The following is a 27,973-nucleotide window of genomic DNA, read 5'->3' as shown; positions in this document are numbered from 1 at the left end:
ATTTGATCAAAGTAGAAAACCCATAAGCCAAAAGCCTTACAAGTGAGTCAGGAGGTAGCGACTGTCGGTCGCAGACCGCAGTGTTCGCGCGGCGACCCGACCGACCACACGCACCATGCGCGCGACCCGCGAATGTGTTCATACCACTCAATTGTGAAGTGACAGTAAATCCGGATTTCACATACGTCTGGATAAAAACGTAAGTATTTTTCATATTTAAACAATAGTTGGAAAATTTGTGAAACTTTCGTGTGACCTTTCGTAGTTCGCGAGGTTACGTGATCAGCTGCGAAAGTATGCGAGGCGATCCGATAGATCTCACAATGTATCTGATTTTCTATACACTGATATATCTTATAAATAAAAAATATATTTTACATTTTAAATTAAAAATAATACAATATTTTGATAGAGCTTAGAGGTTTCTACGGATATGGTCAGATCGTGTCGTTTTCGAAAGTGTAGATCTGTCACTTCGAAACTCTTACTATTCCGCGAAGTAGGTTAAATGTAAATATTAGCTAATAAATGTGTATTTCACGAATAAACGTTATTATAATATGGAGCTTTAATATCGCTTACCTGATATCGTGATTGCAATGCCAAACAAAAGTGAATGTAGGTGGTTGTATCGCATAAGTAAGAGTGAGAAACTAGCCGCAGAGGGCATTCCATATCACAACAATGAATAAACCATTAATATTATAAAATTTCACTTTTATGATAATTTCAATGAATTAAAAATGATACGCTAATTGCCGAATTTAAATGACCAGTTGTAAAAGACGAATATTTTTAATGAAAGCAAATATTCAATATCGTTGTCTAACGATCTTGATGATTAAAAATTAATTAAAATATATAACTGTTCGTTTATGGTATACATGGCGAATTTAGTTAATGAAATATTATCATCTGACTATCTTTTGAATGATTATACTTATCAGTATAGAAAAAGAAAATGATCTATGAAGATGACATTACATAATTGTTGGTAATGATACATTATTTCATAGTTTCCATTTAGTCATCTGTAGGCGTGTATCAACTGACATAATTGTATGAGAAAGAGGTAGCGTGGCCTCTAGACCTCGTGTATATCCGGTTCCGACAGAGGGTCGTTCTCACTGGAACAAAAACATTTTCTGATTTCCGTAAATTAATTGTATAATTAGTAAAATATTGCATTACGCATTCAAAGCGATGTTTACTTACAAAATGTTACATACGTTACATTCGATGTGCACGCTAATATTAATTGTTCTTATAACATTCATTAGTGATGTCCGCTTTCGCAATAACAAATGTACATTACTTCGTCTTTGAACGTACATTTTATTCCTACCTTGATTATAAAAAGGCCACTGTTAAACTTATTTTAAAATATATGCAACGTAGAACCAATATAGACCAGTGGATAGAGTACGTAGATCTTAGCTGAAAATTGTGTATTCAAATCCGCATAAGCTAATTTTTATATGATTAACTTGTATTTAAAACTCATTCGTGCTCATTGTTGATAATCTTGTGATCATCAGTATGTACTGAATATAAAGTTTTTGACATATATAATTGAACAACACGCACCAGAGTAGCGAAATAAAATAAGAAAGGAGGCCTTTGTCCCGTGTAACAGTGGAACATCTATGGGTTGGTAAAAAGAATGAATTTTTATTAATATCGATAACTCTCTTACTTGCTATATATTTAATATATATAATAATATTAATACAATTTCCATGTTTAATATATTTGATGTAAATTTAGCAATACTCATTATCAATACCGGTATGTGATATATTTTGATGATTCTAATATTTAAAAATGAATTTGAACTATATAAAAAAGTATGATTAATTTTGTGATATACCAATATCTGCCTTTGAATATATGAAATTTAATCATATGTTTAAGGTCAAACTACCGCAGAAGCACCGACTAAATTGAATATTGACCTCTACTGCATTGCTTATGCATAGATCAAGGAAAATGATTAAAAAGTTAATTAGGGCGCAGAGTACACAACCCTCCTTCCAAGGATATATTATTTATCACAGCCAACAACGTAGATAATAAACACTTCTCCAATGGTGATCCAAACTGGAGCTATATACCATATACTGAACAACGATTCTATAGAATCGATAGCCAAAGCGAGTTAGAACCGAAGCCTCAGGACTAGGGTTGCCAACCATGCCTGGCTTTTTAGCATCAGATCCGGTCAAAAACTTACATGTCTGATGAATCTGGTTTTTGTTACCCATATATCAATAAATTAAACAAAACATAATCACACGCAATAAAATAAACTCCAAAAGACATTAAGGAAATACCAAATAAATATTACATCCAGCGATGAAAAAGATTTTGTGTCATATAAAGATTACGTTTGGCTTAAAAAAGTCCGCCTTTTAAGAACAAGTGGTTGCGTTTGCATTGCCGAATCCGGCTTTGATCATAATTAAGTCTTTGTTTCTGTTAAGTCTGTTTTCGTTTTAGTTACTTGATAAAATTGTATTTTATGGATTTACTTAAAAATATATATATATATTATTTTATACTTCCTTAATCATCGATGTTCGTAAAAATATCATATCAAATCGTAATTACTTATAATTGAAAGTGCATTTAATATATAAACCTTAAAAAAATAATATTTGAATGTACCCACTATTGTATTCTTGTCCGTTATTCTAATAAATATATAAATTCTAGTTCCTTTACACAGGATTATCATATATTATATAAGACTATTGACATGCTTATTACAGCGTACATTATTTAATAATCATTTAGCGTAGTGTTTAATCTTTCTAATGTTAATTTTAGGTGCATCTTATATTTTACCAGCGAGCCGCCCCGGCTTTGCACGGGTGCAATGCTAATACTAAATATACTACAGTACCTATATTATTTTGATCTATCTCGTAGGGTTCAGTCAACGTTAGCAATGTAAACGCAAAAATGTTTTTATTTACGACATCACTTCAGAAACCTCTAAAATTATCAGTATTTCTCTACTATATTGTGCATGTAATATACTTATAAACGTTGCTCTTGAATCAATCATCTACCTATTAAAAAAATCGCATCAAAATCCATTGTTTAATTTTAAATATCTAAGACTTGCGACTTTTTTTTTAATACGTAGTAATGATAATATTTATATTCAGTGTTTATAAATATGTTTAGCTTCTTCAATTGATTTCGATCGCGCGCTTTTGAAACACAATATTCAAAGTTTCATGGTATCTGTGCTATATTATTTTACGAATACTAGACGAGACGAAAGAGCAGGACAATCAAACCAATTCAATTTCAAAGTTATAATAATATAAGGCTTTTTATGACTCATTCATTATTGTTAATAAGTTATGTATTTTTTATACATTTCTCTAAATAGGTCCGTTCAAGGAATATTTTATATTGAATAAAAAAATATTTGATTATCTTTAAGCAATGCTAGTTACAAAATTTTACTAATTGATATGGCTAAATACATTTCATGTTTTTAAACTCATAAAGTTATGTTCTTGACAAGATAATTGTTATCGTTGCAAATTTGAAATATTAGACTTTCACAATGGTACATGTACCGAAACAGTTGTGTATTGGTCATTGATAATAAAAATCACGTATGGCTTAATAGTTCAAGTGACAGCTTACATTTTTGTGTAATCTTATAATCGTTAGCTATACCGGTTCACTAATAGCAGTGTAATTGTGAGCCATTTATTGTAATATTATATATATTAGTATTATTATATTATTGATTCTTTAAATCGTACATGACCGCTTACTAAAATATGTTACGTACTTTGCTTCAACTGGAGTAAAAGACATCAACGCGATCGTAGCGTCATACAGTTTATATCAAACTTTACCTCTTAGTATAGGTAATTTATTACTTATAACAATACAGAATTAAAATAAATTTAATTCGTTTGTTCGTATAGAAATTAAATAAAGATTAAATAAAGTTTTTTTTTTTTACTATAAATACAAGTTAATTCATTATTCGTACGTATTCATAGCATCGTCCTTAATAATATTATTCTTGTGCTTCTCATACATATGTTTGTAAAAATGTGAGAGTGAGACGTCATACGCTTACTTTCGATTTTTTTTTGTTATCTCATGATCTATCAATGGCCTAGCAATTGCAGTATACTATGTAACTTTATCTTACAACCAGTCTCGGGTGATTTGTAATACAATCATGTAATGTATAATCATTGATGCTTGAAAACTTTTAATCGAGCAAACATCAACTTTAATTGAAACGACGTATGTGTGATTGTTGAATATTTGTTATTAATTAGGTTGTTCAATAGAAACCTCAAATTATAACTAATCAAATAGTTAATCATCCTTTAAACTAATCATTCTTGTTAATATGGTACATAAAGTAAGTATGGATTCGTTTTGTCTTGACGTTGATAATTTTGTCATTTATTAAGTTAAGTTAATGTTGAGTTTTATATTATATGTGTTACATGTTATGTGATCGATGAATAGAGCCACCGAACTTCACTTATTGTTAGTAGATATTTACTTTAACTACAGGTTTAGACGGGTTGGTCAAAGTGAAACTAAAAATTTAAAAGAAGTATTGTACTGGATAAACTTTTCCTCGCATGTTTCTTAGTAACTGCCTAACAAATAACAGCTTGTGCAAGGAAATACACAATAAAAAGCCAGTATGAAAAAAAGACACAAAAATGTAAAATTCAATGAGTATCGCCGAACTTATTGCGCTTAATTTATCCATTTTCGTTCCGCTGTTATTTTCATTGCCAAATCACGAATAACATTAAATAATGGATCTATAAATGTCATTCTACTGACAACTTTACCTTAAGAAACATGCTCACTAAATAAAAGTATATTTGTCAGTTCTTTGTATATTTTATAAATATTTTTTAATAATATTTTTATTCTAGACAAGAATATGACAAGACTGGATATTGTTTTCACCGATAAACCTCTTTTGTTACAATTGATCGCTAACATAAACACGATTCAATATAAATAAGTTATAAACAGATATGATTAGTGCATGATTATGAGTAAGAACGAAAATTCCACATGCAGTTTTATTTGGTTATAAATGTTGTGTAAACTAAAATGCAATCGACACCAAACTAGTATTTACCTATTTAGTCGAGACTTCAGGTAGAGCGGCTTTACATATACTGAGAACTAATTCTAGGCTACTCAATTAGTCCAATACGCTTACACGAAAAACAAAACCAATGAATCACGATTTAAAAACATGCATGATTATTTTCAAAACTCGTTTTTGATTAAGGTTTTTTTGCCTGTATTAGCATTCATTTATGTTAAATTTTAGTTTTCCGCGTAGACATTAATCAGTTAAGATAATATTAACAATATGGTAATCATATTATTAAATTTGCCTATATTTATTAAAAAACATATGAAGACGAGTCAAGTAAAAGGCATAAAATTGTGTTAAAGAGCTTGATAGAGCAACAACAAATGGTCGAAACTAACGTAAAATAGTAAAATATGAGTGACTACACTCATATTTGGTCGTAACTTATAAAGGTGATTTCATGTTATTAATCGGTTCCCTAATCACTAGCCTACAAAAACAATTGTAGTACATCGATAAGGCATAGCCTACTCAATATGCATATGCGTGTTAATTGTCTAAGAATAATGATTTCCTCGTGGATTTGTAATAAATAATTTTTCTTGCATGTCAGATTCCGCAAGTAATGCATTCGTGATTATTTTTTGACAATTAACAAGTAAAAAAATGATTTCAAATAACACTTGAAACTAAGACTTGTTTTTTTTTTAATTATCTTAACGAGGAGTATAGAGAGGCAAAGGTAATGACTGAAGGAAAGTGTCACCTAGGAATAAGTAAATTCTAACACAATTATAGCTTACCTTTAAACTGTAATAAAGCATTCCTATAAATGTTAACTCGTGTTGATACCCACTCAAACTACAATCTTAGCCTTGAATAAATCAATGACAGTAAAAGTGACTAAATAAAATATCGGACAAGAGTATAACATGTTAAATAAGTTCTACTTATAATATCAATGTGTTTAAGGTAATGATTTTTGTACACTATAAAAAATGATGCATATACATATATATTTATTCTTTGAACTAGTTATGGATAAGCATTCATAAAGTATGGTTAATAATCTGTTACTGGCTAAAGCTAAGAATGTAAGGCAGTGTTGCGTAGTACTAAGGTGGTTTTGAGGCAGTGGATGGAGGGAAGGGAGGGGCAACAGCTGGCGGCCGCCAATAGTGAAAGTGAGCTTGAGTAGAATTCTATACTCAGTACAAATCTTACGATACTTAGTAGTTACGTGCTAAATTTTGAAACATGAATAGAACGCGAAATCAACTTTATATGATAAATATCTATTTGATTGGCAATGACCCAATAAATTAAAATAATTCTAAAAATAAATTAGCCTTAAAAAGTATAACGAACCAAAGAACTAACTAAAATATGTATTAACTATATTCTACTCAGCATTAATTCCGTTTTGCATTGTATTTATAAAACATTACTATCTATATACAATTCTTACATCTAATAATATGACAAAGATACAATAAAATTGGTCAAAACAAGTGATCTTAAACCAGCTGTTGTCCTTTAAAGGAACCCAGAAACAAACATTATGGCTAAAACTTTTATCCAATGTAACTTTTCCTATTTCTTTGATCAAATAGTAATATAAATATTGACTACAGTGAGTAGAGGCTGTTTTATTGGCTAGGAGGCGCGGAAGTCGCTGACCTTGCCGCCGTCGATGCCCTCCGCCTCCAGCTCCAACGAACTATGCATTTACTCGTAGTACAAACGAAACATTGCAATGCTATTCTCTATAAGCACATTCGTCATTTTTTTTATATAACACACGATTTGATATGCATGTCCTATTCATTATTTTTTTATTCGTTAATTAGTACTTCAACAACGCGATATATAACATAATGTAAAGTATAATAAATAATAAAATGATTTAGATTCTTATAATTATTATACATACAGTTAATTATTTTTTATTAAACTAATGTTTCAAAAAGTACCTTGACCCCATTGTTTTTAAACATTTATTTATAAAAGTGTTTATATCATTTTTGCGTAAAATTAGCTTTAGGGACATGGATTTAACAACTTTTGAAAAATCATCATTAATTGTAATAGATACGTTGCATTTAAAAAGTGTGTTTATAGAATTAAAAATAAATATGAAACCTACATAAAAAAAAAGATTATTGAAAGACAAAGTAAAGATTTTGCCCAAATCTCTATAAATACAAAGTAGATTAAATAATTAATACGCCGAATTCTTTATGAAAGATGAATGACCGACAAGGCTAAGGGACCGCTCGCAGGGGAATGCGCAGATCGCCCGGAACGTGATTCACTAATTAAAAGGGCCAAAGGGAAATGTTGCTTGTTCAAACAATTTCTCCGGCTAACTGTATTTCACAGTAATAAAAAAGTTCGATGCTACATAATTTGGAAAGATTTTTTAAAAATTTAAACAAGCTTCGATTCCCGATAGCTTGTAGGGTAAGGTTAATGTAGTTTATAATAATAATATTATAATTATAGTTCGTGTGAGTTCCTATAATTTAATATAACTTTATTTACGTTACTTATTGTTTATAACAAATAAGAAAAACCTTCGAAGAACCTAAAGAAAAAAATACGCTGTTTTTTAAATTAAATTTCCTTTATTGTTTTTATAAATAAACGATTAAACAAATATTGTTAAAAAAAAATTAAATATGAAAATTAAAAAATAGAATGAGTTAAGAAACCCTTGTAAGTAACAAGAGACACATGCAAAGCCGCTTACAAATAAATGTCATGATATACATATATTATATCTGACGCTACAAAAGACTTCAACGCATTCCTTAACATTATTTTTAGTAGCTGCAGATACGCACCTTTATACCTACAAAAAAAAATGTTTATTTTCTAATTATTATATTTCAGAAACTAACAAACAATGGCGACTTCAGGGGGGAAGTCGCGGCGTGAGGAGACGAGCGATAATTCGGATGATGAGCTGTTACCGCTCGCAAACGACACTTATGGAGGGAGGTTGGTATATTTACTTTAAAGACAAGCTAATAGTCAATACCATCTTAAAGTTCGCTGCCGTTGTAACAGGTTTTAAAATAAATCTTCCGGCTAAAATTTACGATTCTAGTGACGTAACTAAACTTGTGATATTTAAGATACTTTTAACAATGTTTATATATTTTCATCTAGTTCAGCTAAATAGGATTTTGGTTTATACATTATACAAAAATAGTGAAGATATAACCTTCGTCGCTCTCGAATGCGTCATATTAGGGAAAATGTATTAGTCTCATATAGAGAGTACGAGAACAGTATTATAGTTATACGGGTGTATTTATTGGCAGTAGGGGACAGGAAGGTATAATATTATTCAATGTGATAAAATATATTTATGTTTTAAGTAGCAAAGACAAAGAAAACAAAGGCCAACGTATTGTTGAACCGCAGCTTCAAGTTTATGAATAGTGTATGGTAGAAGATATATTTATATTTTTTTATTTGTTATAAATTTAAAGCCATTTAAATATAAACTTTTTGTTATACTTCTCGATTATATTTTTTAATTTAAAGAGATTAGAATTTACTTTAAAATTGATTTTAATCTTTCTTCAATACCTATCTCATATTTGAATTCGTATTCGATCAAAGAAATTTTGAAAAGTATAAAATTTTATTGCACAATCGTTATCTATACTACTATTAATTTAATTAGACTAAAAAGTTTATTTTTTATTAAAATTATATATATCGACTTCATGGTATATAGCAGTGTACTTTATGACATATGTATAAATAATTATGTCAACGTAGTTAGAGAAAGCCGCGCGTTTTTCTAGCGAAAGCTGGTAAGACAAACACTAAGTCGTTCATAAATCGTAGGTTTATAATTGCTAACTTAAAATATATATTTTTATTAACAGGTTGTAAAATGCAAATTAGTACCTCAGATCGATTTATTTGAATCGAATTATTCCTTCTTATAAAAAAATAATTGATGTGAACGTTTTAGATACTTTTAAAGTTTTCAAATTTATAACAAGATGATTAAATAACAGCGGACGTAGGTCATCCGGCTAAAGGCATTAGCATTAAATACATTTGCGAGGATCCCCTGACTCGTTTATTCGTGTAAACCGTAATAAATTTTAATTAAGAATAATTCAGGTCTGGTAACTGCCATGGTCTACTAACTAGTATAGGTATTGTTACTCAAGGTTATAGTTCCAGCTGTCTTCCCAATTCGCCTTAGTCTTGTATGAATTAACATAAACATCAAATGTATGATATCATCGCATCTCTGGTTAACTAGTCACGCTAACAAGCAGTCGCTGTTGTGTCAACATTCAGTTTTCACGATTTGTTTTGAAAGTAGCAACTTTTGTTATATCAAGTATTCCAAATAATTTTCGATTAAAAGTAAAATATCAGAAAATAAAATTTATCAAAAATAATTTTATAGAATAAGTAACGTGTAATCACATGATTTAATTAGCAACAATAAATTAGAAAGCAAGTTTCCGTTTGTTTGTTAAACGATCTCACTGAACCGTTTCTTTTCGATCATACGTGGCAAGATTGGATTTATTTGCTTTGACTTACGTGATATAAACTAGTTATATGTTTGTTATCTTATTAATATCTTAATTGTCATCATATCTCCTACAATATACACAATGGATATGTTTATACATTTCTCGTATTCTGTAAAATTTGAACAATTATTTAGCATTTTATCTTAGAATAATGGATAATATTATATATTTATGTGCCGTCTGATAAGTATTTTGTCTTCTTCAAGCGAATAATTTATATGTATCATATAATTGTAGTAAGTAAATATGTTATTGGCTATTCATGTTTGAAATATTCTGTATGACTCAATTCTCAGCATCAGTAATGTGAATGTGTTCTGAAGATCGCGTCATAACGAACGCTACTCACCTCTCATTGTAAAGCTGTTGAGTAATTTTGAAAAAAGTATGCAATAATATAATTACGTGAGAATTCAATTTAGACGAATATATTTTCACCAGTCTTTATAATATATTTAATATTACTGTTAGAATAAAAATAATCGAATTTATTACCTGTAGAGGTCATAAGAGATTGTGGACATAAGTAAGCTTGGATCAAGTTTTAAATTCAAATAAAATTAAAATATCTATAAAAGGGTTTCGTTAGACTAAAAACTTGTTATTAAAACATACCTATAGATATGTACTTAGTTAGTGGGTAATTGTTATTTTACGAGATTATTATTAATTGTAATTAATTGTAACTAAATTACATTATTAATTATCTTAAAAATAATTTCATACGATAAATCCATATTAAATAGAGTTTAGAGTTTTAGTTTTCGTTATCTAAAGATTGTTCTCCTTGTTAATTTTATCAATTAACCAAGAAATAAATTGATGAAGAATACAAGATCATTAATTAACGATAAAAATGTTAAATTTTGTGAACAATAGCTACGTTTTATATAAAGCTAGAGGTCGGTTCGCGATCGGTCGCTGCGGCCGGTGCCGGAACCCGCTCAAATGCCAAGGTTGTCAACTCTGACGACACAACTTTCGATCGAGTGCGCCACATTTTTGCGCCCCACTTCTTCCTACAAAGACGGTAATGGTTAAGCCATTTATAATCACGATTGACTTATTTATTTAGAAAACTATGTATAACGGGAAAATTCTGTAAGAATAATTATGTAAACAAAAACTAAAAGAAACATTTTTAGGCATTTAAGGACATCGATATTGCATTTTAATACGTTTCCAGTTAATGTGTTCAACACTATTTTAATATATTCAAAGTCGTATCTGTAAGTATAAGCTGGTTAAAGAAGTTAGACGTTTATTAATATGTAAATAAAGTGTATAATTCTATAGATGCATTTTGTCTGGGTTTAACTGATGGACAGTACACGCCGGGCACGGGGTCGTGCGTGAGACGAATATTATATAGAAACGGGTCTGGCTAGCTTATTTCTATTTTTTCTTAACGAAGTTTTGTTGATTTTTGATTCAATAAATCAAATACAACCACATAAACTAGACTACAATGATTATGATGTTGTTACAAAATAACATACGCTATATTTATACGGAAGGTAAATCGGTAAAATCTTGTAAGTGTATGAGTCGTTTTATGACATGGTCATTGACCGTTGGACTTGGGCATGAATTTGGGGAAGGTGTTTCGCATACTAACAGCTTTTCCTGTTGAAAGTATTTCGTAATGAGAAATCTTAAGATTTGCTTTACACATGCTTAATGTAGAAACAAAATAATAAAATGCAATATAATTTTGACGTTACGTGTTTATTTTATGATTTATTATTCGTAACGTTGTATTAATAAAAATTTAAAAAATATTAATTAAATTTATTGTTTATATATTCTATTATGTTTTTTTTACATTTCACTTAAATAGCTTGAAATTTATAAATTGTTTTTTAATAGATTAAACGTCAAACGCTAGTCATGGTGGGGCCTTCGTAACTTCTCATGACGTCATTAGCCGATGTTTTGTTTGTATACAATAAAGTACATAATAAAAATATGAGCTTTATGGACTTAAAAATAAAGGTCATGTTAAAGTCGATTAAGTTTATTCGCGTGGAAACGACACGTATTTAGGTAGACTCCTAATGATAGCAGTCAGAATCGTGATATTAGCAAGGTCAGGACCTTTTTATTATGGTTCAGGAATAGATTACCTGGGTATTGAATATTTTGTATTAAAAATACTAAAAATATTAATTATGCTTGGAAAAATAATTACACATCCTCTTATCATAAAAGTATTTTTTATTAAACTAGTTTTAATTTATACATACATATTATTCAATCTAAAGAAGTTACTCTTTATATAGACTAATTATTTTAGAGATAAAATTTGTAACTTTATATTTAAATTTGATCACAATGATTTATATAGGTTATCGTATTACTTAACGTATTAGCATAGTAATATTCTGTACAATGATAATTGATATATTCGATTATGAAATACTCAAAATTTCTATAACGCCACTTTCTTTCTCGCGGTACCATACATGTCAGGTGTGTGCGCTACTAATATAATATAATTATCGAGGCGATGTAATTTCGCCTGCCCACTACCGCAGAACGAAGAACTCACTGCACAATGCTACTAAATAAACATCGCTAGAAAAAAATATATCGTTATTATGTTTTATCATTTCAATTTGATATGAATATAAAAATATAATTAAAAACTATATTATCGTTATTTCGTTTTCTTAACATATTTTTTATAATATAAATTAGATATATTAAAATTAGTTTAATAATAATAGCGTTCGAATTTAATAATAATATTAATAATAATAGCGTTCTAATTTTACGTAAGTTACTATTATATTAACTTACATAATTAAAAAAAATTGTTGTTCAATCTAATTTTAACGAGTAATTAAATGTTTTATGTCTTGCTTATTGTGCAACAATAAATACAAAATATATTAAGTAAAAAGATGTAAGCTATGTACATAACATCATATTATTTGTGTCACAGTGGATGATTAAAATGTCTGGAGCATCCGATAGTGTAAGGCTGCTGTTGGTTTTATATGCAATAAAAAAACAATTGAACTACAATGTAAATATTTAATTGGTGGTCGAAAACAAACAAATGAAGTATAAATAAAAAAAAAAACGAACAAAAATTATTACTCATCGTTCGAAGATGTCATTCACATTTTTTTGTTTGCGAATACAAAAATTAATATTCCTATTTTGTCCAGCGATACAGCACACTGATGCCTTTGGTAGGCGCGTGCCGCCACCAACAGTAGCTATTGCGATCGCACCGTTTGCCGTCCTCGATTGATTGAAACAATGAGTTATTGAATAATATTCGAACAGTCAGGACCCATTCCCTGCTCGTAACTCAAATAAATACCTTTCTATTGTGATATAACTAGTGATGTGCGATAATAGTGCTCTCTTTATTACGGGACAGTGATGCAAAAAAATGAGTGACCAAGATCGTAAGAGCTATTACGAGAGACAAGATTTTGTAGAAGTTGAACCTGTTTATGTGGCTAATAATAACAACTCGATTTACAGCAATTACTGTAGTATTTACAGGTTTGTTTAGGCATTTGATAAGCCTTCTCCTAATTTTGATATAGTTACTGTCATAATTTCTTCTAAATCTAAAAATTTACTAGTCGCCAATGTAATGGATAAAAAATTATAAGGAATGTGTATATATTTTAAATTATGTAATAAATTCGATAAAATATATTCTTGCAATATAATTACGTGGATGTCCTACTAATGTCTTAAAAATGTTGTGAGAAAATTAATAGGCGGGACATACTAAGCGTTACAACTTTCTAATGCCGCCAGTGACGTTATAAATTTTTCTTTAAAATATTAAATTATGAAAAACCTGAAATTGCTTAACACTGAGTGATTTTGATATACATCATAATAATTATGAGCAATAGCAGTTTGGTAAAATAATTAAATTAAACAGATATTTAACTTGACTTAGCTTCACACTTCACACAACTTTATATGTACATAATTCAAAATGATAAATAAAAATGGTCGCTACATTCGCAATGTTAAAATTATACATTACCCGCTCATAGCTTACGTAAACCCCCTGACACAACAGTGGCTAAGCAAGAACGCTATGTCGAAACTATTAGGCATTGTAACAGATCGACTTGTATACGAAAAAAGAACAACAATTACATTTTTAAATAACAAAGCGTGAATGCGTTCTTAAAATTCTTTACTCTATATGAACTCTGTATTTACGAACGCTATAGTTACGTGCATGTCATTTTATACGTTACCCAAAAGTAGGCAACGCTGAGTAAAGGGTAAAGATTTAGTTTTCCCTTTATATGTTGGAAAATAATTGTCACCGGTACCATATAATAAATTGTAGATTATACATACACATATTTAATAAGGTCATGCATATACACTCAGGAAGGAAGTCGATAAAAATGTGTCAATAAAAACGCGAGAGAATATCGTCTTGTGTTGGTCGCGTGTGAAAGTTGTTTTTCTTGATTTAATATGAACGCTAGCTAGACACGTGAAATCTAGAAGTGTAAATTATATCAGGAACAGGAGAAAATAATAAGATTTGCAAATTAAAATATTTATTATTTTGTTGGATAACTAGATTTATCAAATGATGCTTGTACGTGCTAGTTCGTAAGCTATATTTAAATTAAAAGAAACCACAAATCCCTAGCAAAATTTTCTTGTAAATAATTACAGAAAATAAATTGTATCAATAATTAAAAAAAAATATATTCGTCCAGTTCTGTTGTAATTTCAATTTGTTTTTAAATGAACTATTGTAAACTAATTTTCAGTCTGTCTGTATAATGTATCAACGTATTTTGTTTTATTTCAGTCAAAGAACTGTACACGAGACAAAAGGATGGGACGTCTTCAGAGAGTTCCCACCGAAACAGGACAGTGGGTCTATGGAAACACAAAAATGTTTGGACTTCACAGTACGGATACTCAAAGTTTTGGCGTATACGATAACATTCATAGTTGTTTTGGGATCTGGTGTTATAGCCAAGGGCACGGTACTTTTCATGACCTCGCAACTAAAAAAAGATAAAAGACTTGCATATTGTAATAAGAATTTAGGTAAGACACAAAACTTTACTATTAAACGTAGCGGGATTTTTGTGATGAGATGAGATGATGTGGCGTCCTGTGATCTACTTTCCTCGTATGTATGATATGTTCAGATTCATATACTATGTCTTTTTATTTCAGGTAGAGATAAGCAATTTATAGTTTCACTGCCAGACGAGGAACGAGTTGCGTGGATGTGGGCGGTCCTAGCAGCATTCGCGATCCCGGAGATAGGCACACTAATTCGCTCAGTCAGAATATGTTTTTTTAAATCTTCGAAGACACCTACCAGCATACAATTCATTGTGGTAAGCTTGATGTTTAAATAAGTATATATTTCAAATAAAATTACTGTACAAAAATATATCTATTTATTTTTTATGTCATAAATACATTCATAATAGAAAGACATTAAAAAATAATTATGAAAATTCAGTTTGCATAAAATATCAGGTACAATTTATTCGGCAATAAAGATTTAAATAATATATATAATAGTTAACGAATAACTAAGACTTAAGAATAAAAAACAGATTCGCTTTCTAAACGTACTTCTACCAGACAGCTACCTAACTACTACCAGAAATAAATATTAATTACATTTTTTTTTTGTGATTATAATATTTATGACATTGTTATAATTTCAGATTTTCATTGCTGAATCTCTGCATACTATAGGAATGGGATTATTGTTCTTCGTGATACTTCCAGAACTGGATGTAGTTAAAGGTGCTATGATAACCAACTGTCTGTGTATCGTGCCTGCTATTCTTGGTCTGCTCTCCCGGAACTCGCGTGACTCGAAGCGCTTTGTTAAAGTTATCGTCGACATGGCTGCGATTGTCGCACAGGTCACTGGTTTCATTGTATGGCCACTGCTAGAAAACAAACCTGTCTTGTGGCTCATCCCGATTTCATCGTTGTGTATATCTTTAGGATGGTGGGAAAACTATGTGACTCGCCAAAGTCCGATCGGTAAGAATTGAAAGAATTGTCCAATTGTATTTTATTTACGATAACACACAATTATTTTAAAATGGTTCATTTTTACTATTTCACTTTTAGGGATAATCAAGAGTTTGGGAAGATTAAAAGAAGAACTGAATCACACACGCTATTATACATATAGATTTATGTCTATTTGGAAGATCCTTCTATTTCTGATGTGTATTCTCTTAGCCATATGGATGGAAGGTGACGACCCAGCTATGTTCTTCCAACTATTCAACCCAGGGTTTGGACCTCATAACATAGTTGTCGAAGAGGTGAAAATTAACAGTTTATTTTTAAATTACATCAATTTAATCATAATTAATAAACACTGCGTATTTTTTAAACTAACGGTGTTTTTCATTGCCAATAAGTTAATTAAAATATAATATGTTTTCAGGTACAAATTCAACTCGGCAGTACAGTTATACCGGATCTAGCGAACGCTACTCTTACAGGAGATTCGGTTGAGGTTGCAGCTGTATATAAATCAGCTTTCTACGTACTATTAATTCAAGTGTTTGCCGCGTATTTCTGTTACATATTCGGAAAGTTCGCTTGCAAAATCCTTATTCAAGGTTTCAGTTATGCTTTTCCGATTAATCTTGTAATACCTTTGGTAGTGAATTTCTTGATCGCTGCATGTGGTCTACGTAATGGCGACACTTGTATATTCCATGGTACAGTTCCGGACTACCTTTTCTTCGAAAGTCCATCAGGTAAAACTATTTTTCGATCACTGCTACGATTATTTTAATTACCTTTTAATTTAAATTATTGAGAGATTGATTTAATTGTTATTTGTTTTAGTATTTTCGCTCAGTGATTTCATATCTCGTCAAATGGCATGGATATGGTTGCTGTGGTTACTTTCACAGACGTGGATTACGATTCATATATGGACCCCAAAGGCGGAACGTTTGGCATCTACTGAAAAATTGTTCATACTTCCAATGTATAATGGTTTGTTAATTGATCAAAGTATGGCCCTCAATAGAAAAAGAGACGATCATAAGGATGTAAAAACTGAGGTATAATCATAAACATAATCCTTATTATAAAATATTAGTTACTAATTATATCCAATTTTCGTATATTTTATATAATTTTGTGGTATAATATATTTTAGGATCTCGCTGAAATCGAAAAAGAGAAAGGCGATGAGTACTATGAAACCATTTCTGTTCATACTGATAACACTGGTTCGTCTCCTAAAACTATTAAGTCATCCGATCAGATCACGAGAATTTACAGTTGCGCTACTATGTGGCACGAAACTAAAGATGAAATGATGGAGTTCTTAAAATCCATTCTACGATTAGATGAAGATCAGTGTGCTCGGCGAGTTGCCCAGAAGTATTTGCGAGTTGTTGATCCAGATTACTACGAATTCGAAAGTACGATTGTTGTTTTGTGTAACATTTTCATGAATTTTCGTATTAGTATCTTTATTATATCTATCAATTTCTATGACGTCATACATTATCGTAATGGATTTTCAGTTTTTCTCTTAAAAAGTTCAAGTTTTTCAACCACTACAAAAACTATTAAGATGCAGAATAATTTCATCTATTTAAATATTTATTTATTGTCTTATATTTTCAGCTCATATATTCTTGGACGACGCTTTTGAAATTTCTGACCATAGTGATGATGATTCTCAAGTAAACCGTTTCGTCAAGCTTCTCGTGGACACAATAGACGAAGCTGCTTCGGAAGTTCATCAAACTATAATTCGTGTACGACCCCCGAAAAGGTATCCCGCTCCATACGGGGGACGATTATCGTGGGTATTACCAGGAAAAACTAAAATGATCTGTCACTTGAAAGATAAGGCAAAGATTCGTCACAGAAAACGATGGTCACAGGTAAACGTAGTCTCAACATTGAATGTTCACTTTATTATCAAAATTAGCTTAAATATGTACGTAAGTAACTTCGCTACAAATAAAACTAGTCCTGCGGAATCAAATTAATACGGGAATATTTATTTTGTTATAGGTCATGTACATGTACTACCTTCTCGGACATCGTCTTATGGAGTTACCGATATCAGTAGATCGTAAAGAAGTCATGGCTGAAAATACGTACTTGTTAACTCTTGACGGAGATATTGATTTCCAACCGCACGCTGTTAGACTGCTTATCGATTTGATGAAGAAAAATAAAAACTTAGGTGCAGCCTGTGGACGTATTCATCCTGTTGGATCCGGTAATAATTTTTTTTTATAGTCACTATAATGTTGAACTTTTTTTTTAAATTTATTAACCTTTTTAATTTTCTAAGGTCCCATGGTGTGGTATCAAATGTTCGAGTACGCTATTGGTCATTGGCTGCAAAAGGCGACTGAACACATGATCGGCTGCGTACTTTGTAGTCCTGGATGTTTCTCCCTCTTCAGGGGAAAAGCTCTGATGGACGACAACGTTATGAAGAAATATACCTTGAGATCTGACGAAGCCCGGCATTATGTACAATACGATCAAGGTTGGTTTAAAATGAAATATAATCCATAAAATGAGGTCAATAACGCCCTAACTCACTTCAATTAAATTTCATAGCAAATCGTTTTTTTAAATTTGTAGTTAAATAATTATTAAAAACGAAAACAATTAGGATTATATGTAATTTTCAAATACAAACAAACTTAACTATTATTCTTTAGGGGAGGACCGTTGGCTCTGTACGCTTTTGCTACAAAGAGGTTATCGAGTAGAATATTCAGCTGCCTCTGATGCGTATACGCACTGTCCTGAAGGCTTCAATGAGTTTTATAATCAACGTCGTCGATGGGTACCCTCAACTATTGCTAATATTATGGACTTGCTTGTGGATTACAAACATACGATTAAAATTAACGACAACATTTCAACTCCATATATTGCCTACCAGGTATATTTTCAAAATATTCTTTTAATTAAATGCATTTCGCATTTCAGTAGTAAAAATTGTTAAATTTAAATCTTTTTACAGATGATGTTGATGGGTGGTACAATTCTTGGCCCTGGTACTATATTTCTTATGTTGGTGGGTGCTTTCGTGGCCGCTTTCAGAATCGACAATTGGACATCTTTCGAATACAATTTGTATCCCATCGCTATCTTTATGTTTGTTTGTTTCACGATGAAATCAGAATATCAGGTAATAAAAACATATAAAAAATATTATTAGATTATTTAAGTTATAAAATTATATATTTTATTGGTAACATTTTTACCTTTCAGTTACTGGTCGCTCAAATATTATCAACTGCATATGCAATGATAATGATGGCTGTAATCGTCGGTACGGCACTCCAATTAGGAGAGGACGGTATCGGGTCGCCTTCAGCCATTTTCTTGATATCACTTTCGAGTTCGTTTTTCATAGCAGCTTGTTTGCATCCGCAAGAGTTTTGGTGTATAGTGCCCGGAATAATCTATTTACTATCTATTCCTTCTATGTACTTGCTTTTGATTTTATATTCAGTTATTAATCTGAATGTTGTATCGTGGGGTACAAGAGAAGTTCAGACAAAAAAGACTAAAAAGGTATAACTATGTGAAATCATATAACTGTTCAAAAACATTGCTTTTGTTGGATTAAAGGAACTAAACATAATTGTTCATATAACTTTAGGAAATCGAACAAGAAAAGAAAGATGCAGAGGACGCGAAGAAAAAAGCAAAACAAAAGTCGCTCCTAGGATTCCTTCCAGGGGCAAATGGTGATGAAGAAGAGGGATCTATTGAGTTTTCATTTGCTGGATTGTTTAAGTGTTTGCTTTGTACACATCCCAAAGGAAACGAAGAAAAAGTGCAACTCATGCATATTTCGTCAACTCTTGAAAAATTGGAGAAAAAATTAGAGAACGTAGAAAGGTCAGGATTCAAGTTAATTTAGATTAATTTATATGACTCATATATTTTATTTATTCAAACTTTTAAATGTTATTGTTAAAATAATTCATCGTTTTATTTAATAGAATTGTAGACCCTCATGGCCAATTAAGAGGACGTAAGTTGTCTATCGGAATGAGAGGTAGCACCAATGGAGATCCACTGGTCACCGTGGCTGAAGGCGAAGAAGAACACGACTCTGATTCTGAAACTGATACAATGTCTACAGTACCAAGAGTAAGCAAACTTGATTATAATATAACATGTAATGTTAGTGACGTAAATTTACTTATGAAATATTATTGTAGGAAAAAAGGGATGATCTGATCAATCCTTACTGGATAGAGGACCCGGAATTAAAGAAAGGAGAAGTTGACTTTTTAAGCCAGTCGGAATTATCATTTTGGAAAGAGCTTATTGACAAATATCTTTATCCTATTGACGCAAATAAGGAAGAGCAGGTAAAATTAAATAAATAACAATAATAAGCAGTTAAAATTAAAAGCTTATAAAAATAACTATATAACTAAAACATAAATAAAACATTTTTATTGTATTATCAATATTGCTTTAGTTAAAAGATGGATTATTATTAGTGAATAATAATAAATTAATATGATTTACGATAAGATGATTTTTTACAGTTGATCACAATGACAAAAATATCTTCAAGATACGCATTTAAGCACAAAACCATAATTACTGTTGTATGTTACTAATTTACCCCGAATTTTAGGCACGTATTTCCAGGGACCTTAAAGAATTGAGAGACTCGTCTGTATTCTCGTTCATAATGATAAATGCCCTTTTTGTGCTCATTGTTTTCTTGCTGCAACTCAACAAGGACAACCTTCATATTAAGTGGCCACTTGGAGTTAAAACTAATATAACATACGATGAGGTTTCGCAAGAGGTAACGTGGGAATAAACGTGTCCAAAGAGATCCGCCTTCAATGATGACTTGGAACGACGACACGAGCCCTTTTGCGAAAAATTCAAATTCCACCCAATGTCACTTTTCGGTCACCATTGAAAGCTGATAGAATTAATGCTTTGTTCTGTGTAATTTTACAGGCTCGAATTGCACGTGATTTAATAGAGCTTCGCAATAAATCAGTGTTTGCGTTTGTCATGTTCAATGCTTTATTTATATTGATAGTATTTTTATTACAACTCAACAAAGATCAACTCCACGTGATTTGGCCTTTGGGAGTAAAGACCAACATTACGTACATCGAGGAAACAGGCGAGGTATAGCCAAATATTACAAACTATGTGTGTCACTTCACAAGTCTAACGGTCTCCTTCTAACCGATCTGTCTTGGGATGGCACACCAGCATGGAGATTCTAAATCTACCACACCGAAGACTAAACAACTTGGATGTAGTATGAAGGTTTTACACAATCCCAAATACGAATCCAAGGCCCTAAACTTCCTGTTTTACTGAACAAAAAATATATTTATAACATAGAAACATTTTTTTTTCTTAATTTTAATGTACAAAAATTGTACAAGGGGACTTAATGCTAAATGCATTTTCTCCAAATGAACTCAAATCAGACATGCAGTAATAAATTGATAGGTTAAAAAAACTAAAAGTATTGTTTTTTCAAGTACTGTTTCTATGTCGTGAAGTTTCCAAAAACCTCTAATATTTGCACCACCCTAAGAATTATGATCTATCTTTCTTTTAAGGTGAAGGTATTTCTTCTATTAAATTTCTTGTGTCAGTTAACAGTCACTGGTGTCCTTTGTAAATAAATTCAATCACTGATAATATGGTGATTTGTTTTAACATTAAAATTATGTACTTCTCTAAACCTTTCGAAATAATGTTTTTATGATACTTGTTTAATATAAAATTTCATATAAGCACTTCGTATTCATATTGCACCAAACATGTTCATGTTAATTTTATACAAGAAAATGGCGCGGAGCACATTTTAAATATTTTTATAACTAAAATACACATTGTTTTTATTTGTTATTGTATAGAAATATTTTTGCTCACTTTATAATTTGTCAAATTGTGTACACCGTTATATATGCAAACATAAAACAGACGCATTCAGAATTAAAAATAATAAAGCGTGATTATGATATATTTGAACATATTAGCATTTTATTTTTTGCTTATGCTTTGCCGCAATTTACACATGGAAATAAAACAAAATGTTAAAATATTATTAAATTTTCAGGTACTTATATCGAAAGAATACTTGCAATTGGAACCAATTGGTCTAGTTTTTGTATTCTTCTTCGCTTTGATCTTGGTTATTCAGTTCTCCGCTATGCTGTTCCATAGATTTGGAACTATTTCACACATATTAGCGTCCACTGAATTGAACTGGTTCTGTGCAAAGAAGGTAAGACTAACAGTTTAATATCTATTCCTATATATACCTATTCAAGATAATGTTTAAAATGTAAACGTAGTAATATAACACCATCATTTAAATTATATTTCTTTTATAGTCAGAAGATTTATCTCAAGACGCGTTACTCGATAAAAACGCTATAGCAATCGTGAAAGATTTGCAAAAACTAAATGGATTAGATGACGAATATGATAATGATTCCGGCTCAGGGCCCCAAAACGTTGGCAGACGGAAAACTATACATAACTTAGAGAAAGCGAGACAAAAGAAGAGGAACATAGGAACACTTGACGTCGCATTTAAGAAACGGTTCTTTAATATGAACGCAAACGATGGTCCAGGTATAAAATGTGAATTTCGTATTAAATCACGATCTGAGTAAAATTTTCATGTAATAATTATAACTTTAATTAGGTACTCCAGTATTAAACCGTAAGATGACGTTACGTAGAGAAACACTCAAGGCTTTGGAAACGAGGAGAAACTCAGTAATGGCCGAGCGGCGTAAGTCACAAATGCAAACACTTGGCGCTAACAATGAATATGGAGTTACTGGAATGGTAATGGTTATTTTTGTTTTATTTTATAACTAGCAAAAGGGCAGACTGTAAAATAGACGATCGTACCTGATGGAAATAGGTTACCTCTACACATAGATATTATTATAATAACTATGAATTAATCTTGATATTGCCAATACACTGTCATGAGGTCTAAGATTAAATGATGAATGAAGAATTACACTGATTACAATACTACTATTAAAGTATTGAAGGAATTATTTTATAACTTTCATACTTCAATCTGTCCACAAGTCAAGTGCTTTTTAATACTTATTCACTTAAATTTTAATCGATTTGGCATAATTTTAGTTAAATAACAATCATGGAGTTGCTCCGCGTCACCGCACTTCAACAGCCAATATATCAGTGAAAGACGTTTTCGCTGAACCAAACGGAGGTATGGTTAATAGAGGGTACGAGACCTCATTAGGTGATGAAGACGACAGCAACTCTATCAGACTACAACCGAGACAAAATCACCAAGTTTCCTTCCAGGGAAGATTTTAGTGAACAAGTGTAAACTTGTCTTAACAACTGAGAGTTGCCAACATTACGAATTAAAATATCTAGTTTTAAAAATTGTAGATACTCATTTATTAGAATAGTAATTATTGTAATTTAAATCAATTTGCGAATCGAATATCGTCCTTCTTGTGATATTACATAATTGTATCAAGTGACATCGACGGACTGATGTGAAAACATTGTGTTCTAATGCTTTTCGAATATTTTATATTTTTTTAAATAATTATATGGAATTTTACACTGCCACTTTACTTTTGTATTTCTTTTATAAGATATATCCATATACATTTACATATGGTTAACTTGGTTGGTTTTATTTACCCTTTACCATGCTATGATTTTAGTGACGATTTTTCGTTTAGCTAATTTTTAAAATAAAGGTTTTTTTTTTTTTGTATAATCAAAGTAAGATATTATACTTAATTAGCCAGTTTTATTTTTAAATAAGCATAAATGTAAATTTAGTTTTCTAAGAATGACACAAATTCAGTGAGCTTGAACAATTGGTCTTCACTTGATGTATGTAGAGGGGCTGGTTGAGATGGTGGAGTTGGTATAATAGTGACGCCATCAGCATGAATATCCCATTTACGGTCTCGACATATTTGCAAAATTGCGTCTCGGCTCAGTCCTGTCATTAGCACCACAGTGTCCATCGATATCGAACTATATGAACGTCCAATCAAATTGAATGCTCTTTCACGAACTTTCTCTGAAAAAAAAACTTATACATACATAATATGTTTGTATAAAAATAATTATAAAGATTTCAGCTAGAAATGAATATAAGAAGTACTTATCAATAAATGTATTACCTTACGTTGTATTTATCTATTATCAACTTATATTTGTTTCAATTCTAATACATAATTTCATTTACCACCTATTATACATTTAAAGTTATAAATGAATGGTTACATATTTTATACATGTATAAAGTCTAACCTTTGTTTGATTTAATATTATTAGTAGTATACTGGATATGTATATCCGGACTTTTATAGATTTAAATATTTATATATTTAAAAGCAATGCTCTGTCCGGCTTCTTTAACAACAACACTGAAGAAAAATGAATTTTCATTTTAAGGGATTGTAAGGTTATTCCAATAAGATTTTTTTTGAAATATCATTGTTTCTTGTTCACCAATTGAATAATGTGATTATAGATAAGTTAACTTAAAGTATGCTATGTATTTGTCTATGAAAAATATGTTAATTGTTTGTGTCCATTATGTTAGGAATACCTCAATGTCCTACCTTGGACAGCTTTTATTAAACACTTGTGTTAATGACTCTGATGGTATCATTGTTATATGTTGAAAATATATTAAATGGTTAGGTAATTTTCTTATTGTATGATACCTGTGAGACTAAATATTTTTTTTATTATTTTAATATTATACATACATTTGGTTAATGATTTCATTAAAAAAAAATTAGTTATTTAGTCTAAATGCAATCTAGAAGTTAGATTCTATTAACAGAGTGGTAATATAAATATATAGGTCTGCTTGCTCACAAAGGTGTGCCAATAATTCAAAGTGGATGCCTCCACTAAACATTAAATTATAGGCATGCATTAACAGATATAATGAAAATGCCACCGTATCTTACAGTTTTTTGATTGATAGTCTCAAGGACGCATTTTTTTTGGAGAATGGTAGATGAAAGTATATCTTTAGTTTATGTTTAACCTATATTGGTCACTGTTTCTTTACTTTACCTATTCAACAATAGCATACATAAATAATACTGCTCTCTAAATATATTAAGAGAAATCAGAGCCTTTACCCTTTGCTTATTATGAAAATAATTGGACTTTGGCATTGGATGAAAAGATGGCGGTAATAGACTCCTTTAAGCTGGGTCTTGTATTGCCTGTGCCAAAATTTACTTTTTCCTTGTAGTTTTTCTTAAGTGTTATGAGAGCTCTCCTCGTAAAGGTAATTTGAAATAAAAGTATCATCTGGGCCCCACCGGGACTGCCCCTGGGCCCCGGCATAGCCACACCACTGTGAGAAATATTGCATAGCATACAATTAACATAAATTGTTTACACATCAAGTATCTTACCTTCTAGAGCTCTTATTATGTTGGCGACTGGTTCCGTCCATGTGTATGCAGAGAGAGCATGGTAAGTGGCAGCAAGATCTTTTTTCCATAGTTTTTGTCCTATAGCCCATATTGCCATTAATTCAGGGTTGCTGCTAGTAATATTTTGCGGGATCCTTTTCCATAAAAATTTCGCATTACATCTGCAAGAATTATAATGTCGAATAAAATAAATGACATATGAAATAAGCATGGTGATGTTTTTAACAGTTGCATATCTATTAAAATCATTTACCATATCATAAAATAATAAAACAATAAATAAAACAGCCAATATTTATAGGCTGCGAAGAGACCTTAAGATATCTGCTTTTTGAAGAGAAGACCTGTGACCTGCCCTGTTGTTAGTACTTAGACTAGTGAATAAACTTTTTACTCAAGATTCCAAGTTCAAACCACGGAAAGCACCAATTAATGAATATGCTTAATTTTCATTTATAATTCATTTAGTGTTTTGTAGTGAAAGAAAATGTAGTGATGAGAAAAAACCTGCATGCGGCAGATGAAAAACTATCATATATATCCATTAACTCACATAGAAGTAGCCTGGTGGAAACTTAATCCTCAAAATATATAATTACAACATTTTTTAATACTTACAGATCATTCTGATAAAGGTATATTGCTAATAATTGTGCATATGTTGATATAGAAGCTACACCATTTGTTGCCTGAAATACATAAATAATTTTATAAAATATTTTACTTTGGAAGAGAAAAAACAATAACAAATCAATCTCAAGTAATAATTCGTAAAGAAATGGTTTCAAATGTACTAATATGCTTCAGAAGAAGAATATATTTTTTTTATTTCTTTCCTTCTTCTGTTAGTGTAAATCTATTCAAATTGAGTTTAAAATATTCTGCCAATGTCCCTTATGATAGAGCAATATTCTAAACGGTAAGTTTATTTATTAAAGACTTATAATTAAAACAAAGCATATTATATCAATAATGTTTGTTCATTGAAGAAACATTCAAATATTGAAGAACCTTCTATATATTTGAACTTTTCTATTTCACTTTATAATATATGTCTATAAAAAGGAAATAGAAGCTTTAGATATAAGTGAAACTACACAAAAATGTACCGGTTGTGTATCTAACAAACACTACACACCTCCAATTCTTGTTTCTCTAATTCTGTGCATAGCTTATCAAAATTTGTAATCATGGTTTATAATATAAGTAATATTTTGTTAAACGTGAAACTATTTTAAAAAATAAACAATTGTTAACATTAGAACTTTTTATGTAGTCGTGAATTCTTAACTGCGAAATGAAATGAGACAAAACGATGACAGTTGACATTGACATAGACACTGACATTTGAGATTAAAATATAGTCTGACAATAGAACAACAGATTACATATAAGATACTAGACATAAAGATAACAAAAATAAACCACTGAGTAAAAATTAGTCTAGGAATCCGCAAAGAGTACATGTATGTGTTCTGAGGTCTAGAATATGATGTAATATTTTAGAGCAGGAATCCTTTATTTATAAAGAGATTTAATATAAATCATTTAGACGCGACTACAAGCATTACAGCTACAGCACCTTAGCTGGGCCAAAATGAGTTTCTTTTTTGTATAGTTAATATATAGGGCTGAGACTAATACCTAAAACAAATAATACCAAAATTTTTTTAGCTTTGTTTTTATTTCGGCGTAATGCAGCGGCGTAGGACCCTTAATGACTAAATTAATACCTGTTTATTTTATAATTTATTAATAACATTAGCATTTAAAACTTGAACAATTCAAATAGATATTTCAAGAAAGTAAATACTAAATACTTAACTAAATGGATATCTACTTGCGCGTGCGTGTTGAATTTTTAATGTCATATATAAATACGTTTAAAAAATCATTAACCATTTATAGCATACCTACTAACCGAGAGAGCAGCGAGTCAGCTTTGAGAACGCGGTTTTAACACGTACTTAATTAATGTTAATAAATCTTGAAATTATTATTGAGCCAACGATAACTTGATTGTGTCAGAAGAAATTCTTAATCATTGCTATACTTTAAACTTCAATAGACCAGTTCGGTCGAATAAGCTTTGATCTAACATCTTACATAACAAAAGGGTTTTAATCCGGTTTTGAGTTTTCGAGTTATTAAGTTTTATAGTTTTACTTTTGCTTTTGAGACCTCTTTTTAATTTAAAAAGAAATATCAAATGACATTGTTATGGTTACGTGTGGTTGAAATGTTATGATTTTGTCTAACCTATCAAAAAGTTCTAGCGCTCTACCTGAAAGAAATGATCATGAATTTTTAAATTTAAATTATTAATTTTCAACGAAGTGTTTTAACTTTTCTAAGGAGACAAATCTCATCTGCAGATATCGAATGATTGTAACGCGTAATTCGTGTTACAAATTAAAATCTCATGTAAATATTGTGATAAACAAGCAGTTAGGTACATAAAGTAAGTCTAACGTACAGGTAAAATTATTTTATATTGTATTATAGATAAACAAAAACAAAAATAAATTAGTCTATTTGTGTGTCGAATTTTTGAGGACCTTCGTAAAATAATATCTAGCTACGCCCGTGTGCCAGTTCAGGTAACTAGTTAAGCTATTACCATCCGTGACTTGCCAATGACTGATCAAATGAATTTTTATACAATGTATATGTCTGTTATCATTGCATGAGCTGTGACCTGATTTTTATAATTGAATTTCACGGCTATTGATCGAGGGCTTGGGCGGGCTTGCTACAGCTAACTTGTCGACTTACTTGCGTCACAATGA

The 27,973-nt window shown here is 30.6% G+C and overlaps 2 protein-coding genes across 4 annotated transcripts; one reads left to right on the top strand and one right to left on the bottom strand.

Moving 5' to 3' along the window:
* The first annotated feature begins 88 nt into the window (after nt 1-88).
* On the top strand, nt 89-23,798 carry LOC125077432 (chitin synthase chs-2). Of its 3 annotated transcripts, none has more exons than XM_047689394.1 (23): nt 89-199; nt 8,015-8,122; nt 14,516-14,760; nt 14,893-15,059; nt 15,399-15,726; nt 15,817-16,016; nt 16,142-16,460; nt 16,552-16,772; nt 16,871-17,138; nt 17,347-17,609; nt 17,743-17,953; nt 18,029-18,229; nt 18,408-18,634; nt 18,716-18,883; nt 18,967-19,272; nt 19,361-19,602; nt 19,707-19,857; nt 19,929-20,081; nt 20,357-20,533; nt 21,821-21,988; nt 22,098-22,341; nt 22,424-22,560; nt 22,873-23,798. In XM_047689394.1, the coding sequence occupies exons 2-23, from the start codon at nt 8,028-8,030 to the stop codon at nt 23,068-23,070; spliced, it is 4,689 nt and encodes a 1,562-aa protein (XP_047545350.1). In that variant the 5' UTR covers nt 89-199; nt 8,015-8,027; the 3' UTR covers nt 23,071-23,798. The 3 variants fall into 3 exon arrangements, with proteins under 3 accessions (XP_047545350.1, XP_047545349.1, XP_047545348.1); XM_047689393.1 differs by lacking the exon at nt 20,357-20,533 and adding an exon at nt 20,695-20,871 and having other exon boundaries at nt 22,415-22,560; nt 22,873-23,797; XM_047689392.1 differs by having other exon boundaries at nt 22,415-22,560; nt 22,873-23,797.
* Nucleotides 23,505-26,494, bottom strand: LOC125077435 (COP9 signalosome complex subunit 8). Its single transcript, XM_047689397.1, has 4 exons — nt 26,323-26,494; nt 25,803-25,873; nt 25,164-25,345; nt 23,505-23,800 (listed from the first exon to the last, which is right to left on the bottom strand). Exons 1-4 carry the CDS (start codon nt 26,374-26,376, stop codon nt 23,550-23,552), a joined length of 558 nt encoding a protein of 185 aa, XP_047545353.1. The 5' UTR covers nt 26,377-26,494; the 3' UTR covers nt 23,505-23,549.
* Nucleotides 26,495-27,973: the final 1,479 nt, after the last annotated feature.

The sequence above is a fragment of the Vanessa atalanta genome, chromosome 3, assembly GCF_905147765.1.
Source record: "Vanessa atalanta chromosome 3, ilVanAtal1.2, whole genome shotgun sequence".
Taxonomy (NCBI): Eukaryota; Metazoa; Arthropoda; class Insecta; order Lepidoptera; family Nymphalidae; genus Vanessa; species Vanessa atalanta.
This window is presented reverse-complemented; position numbering and strand designations above follow the sequence as displayed.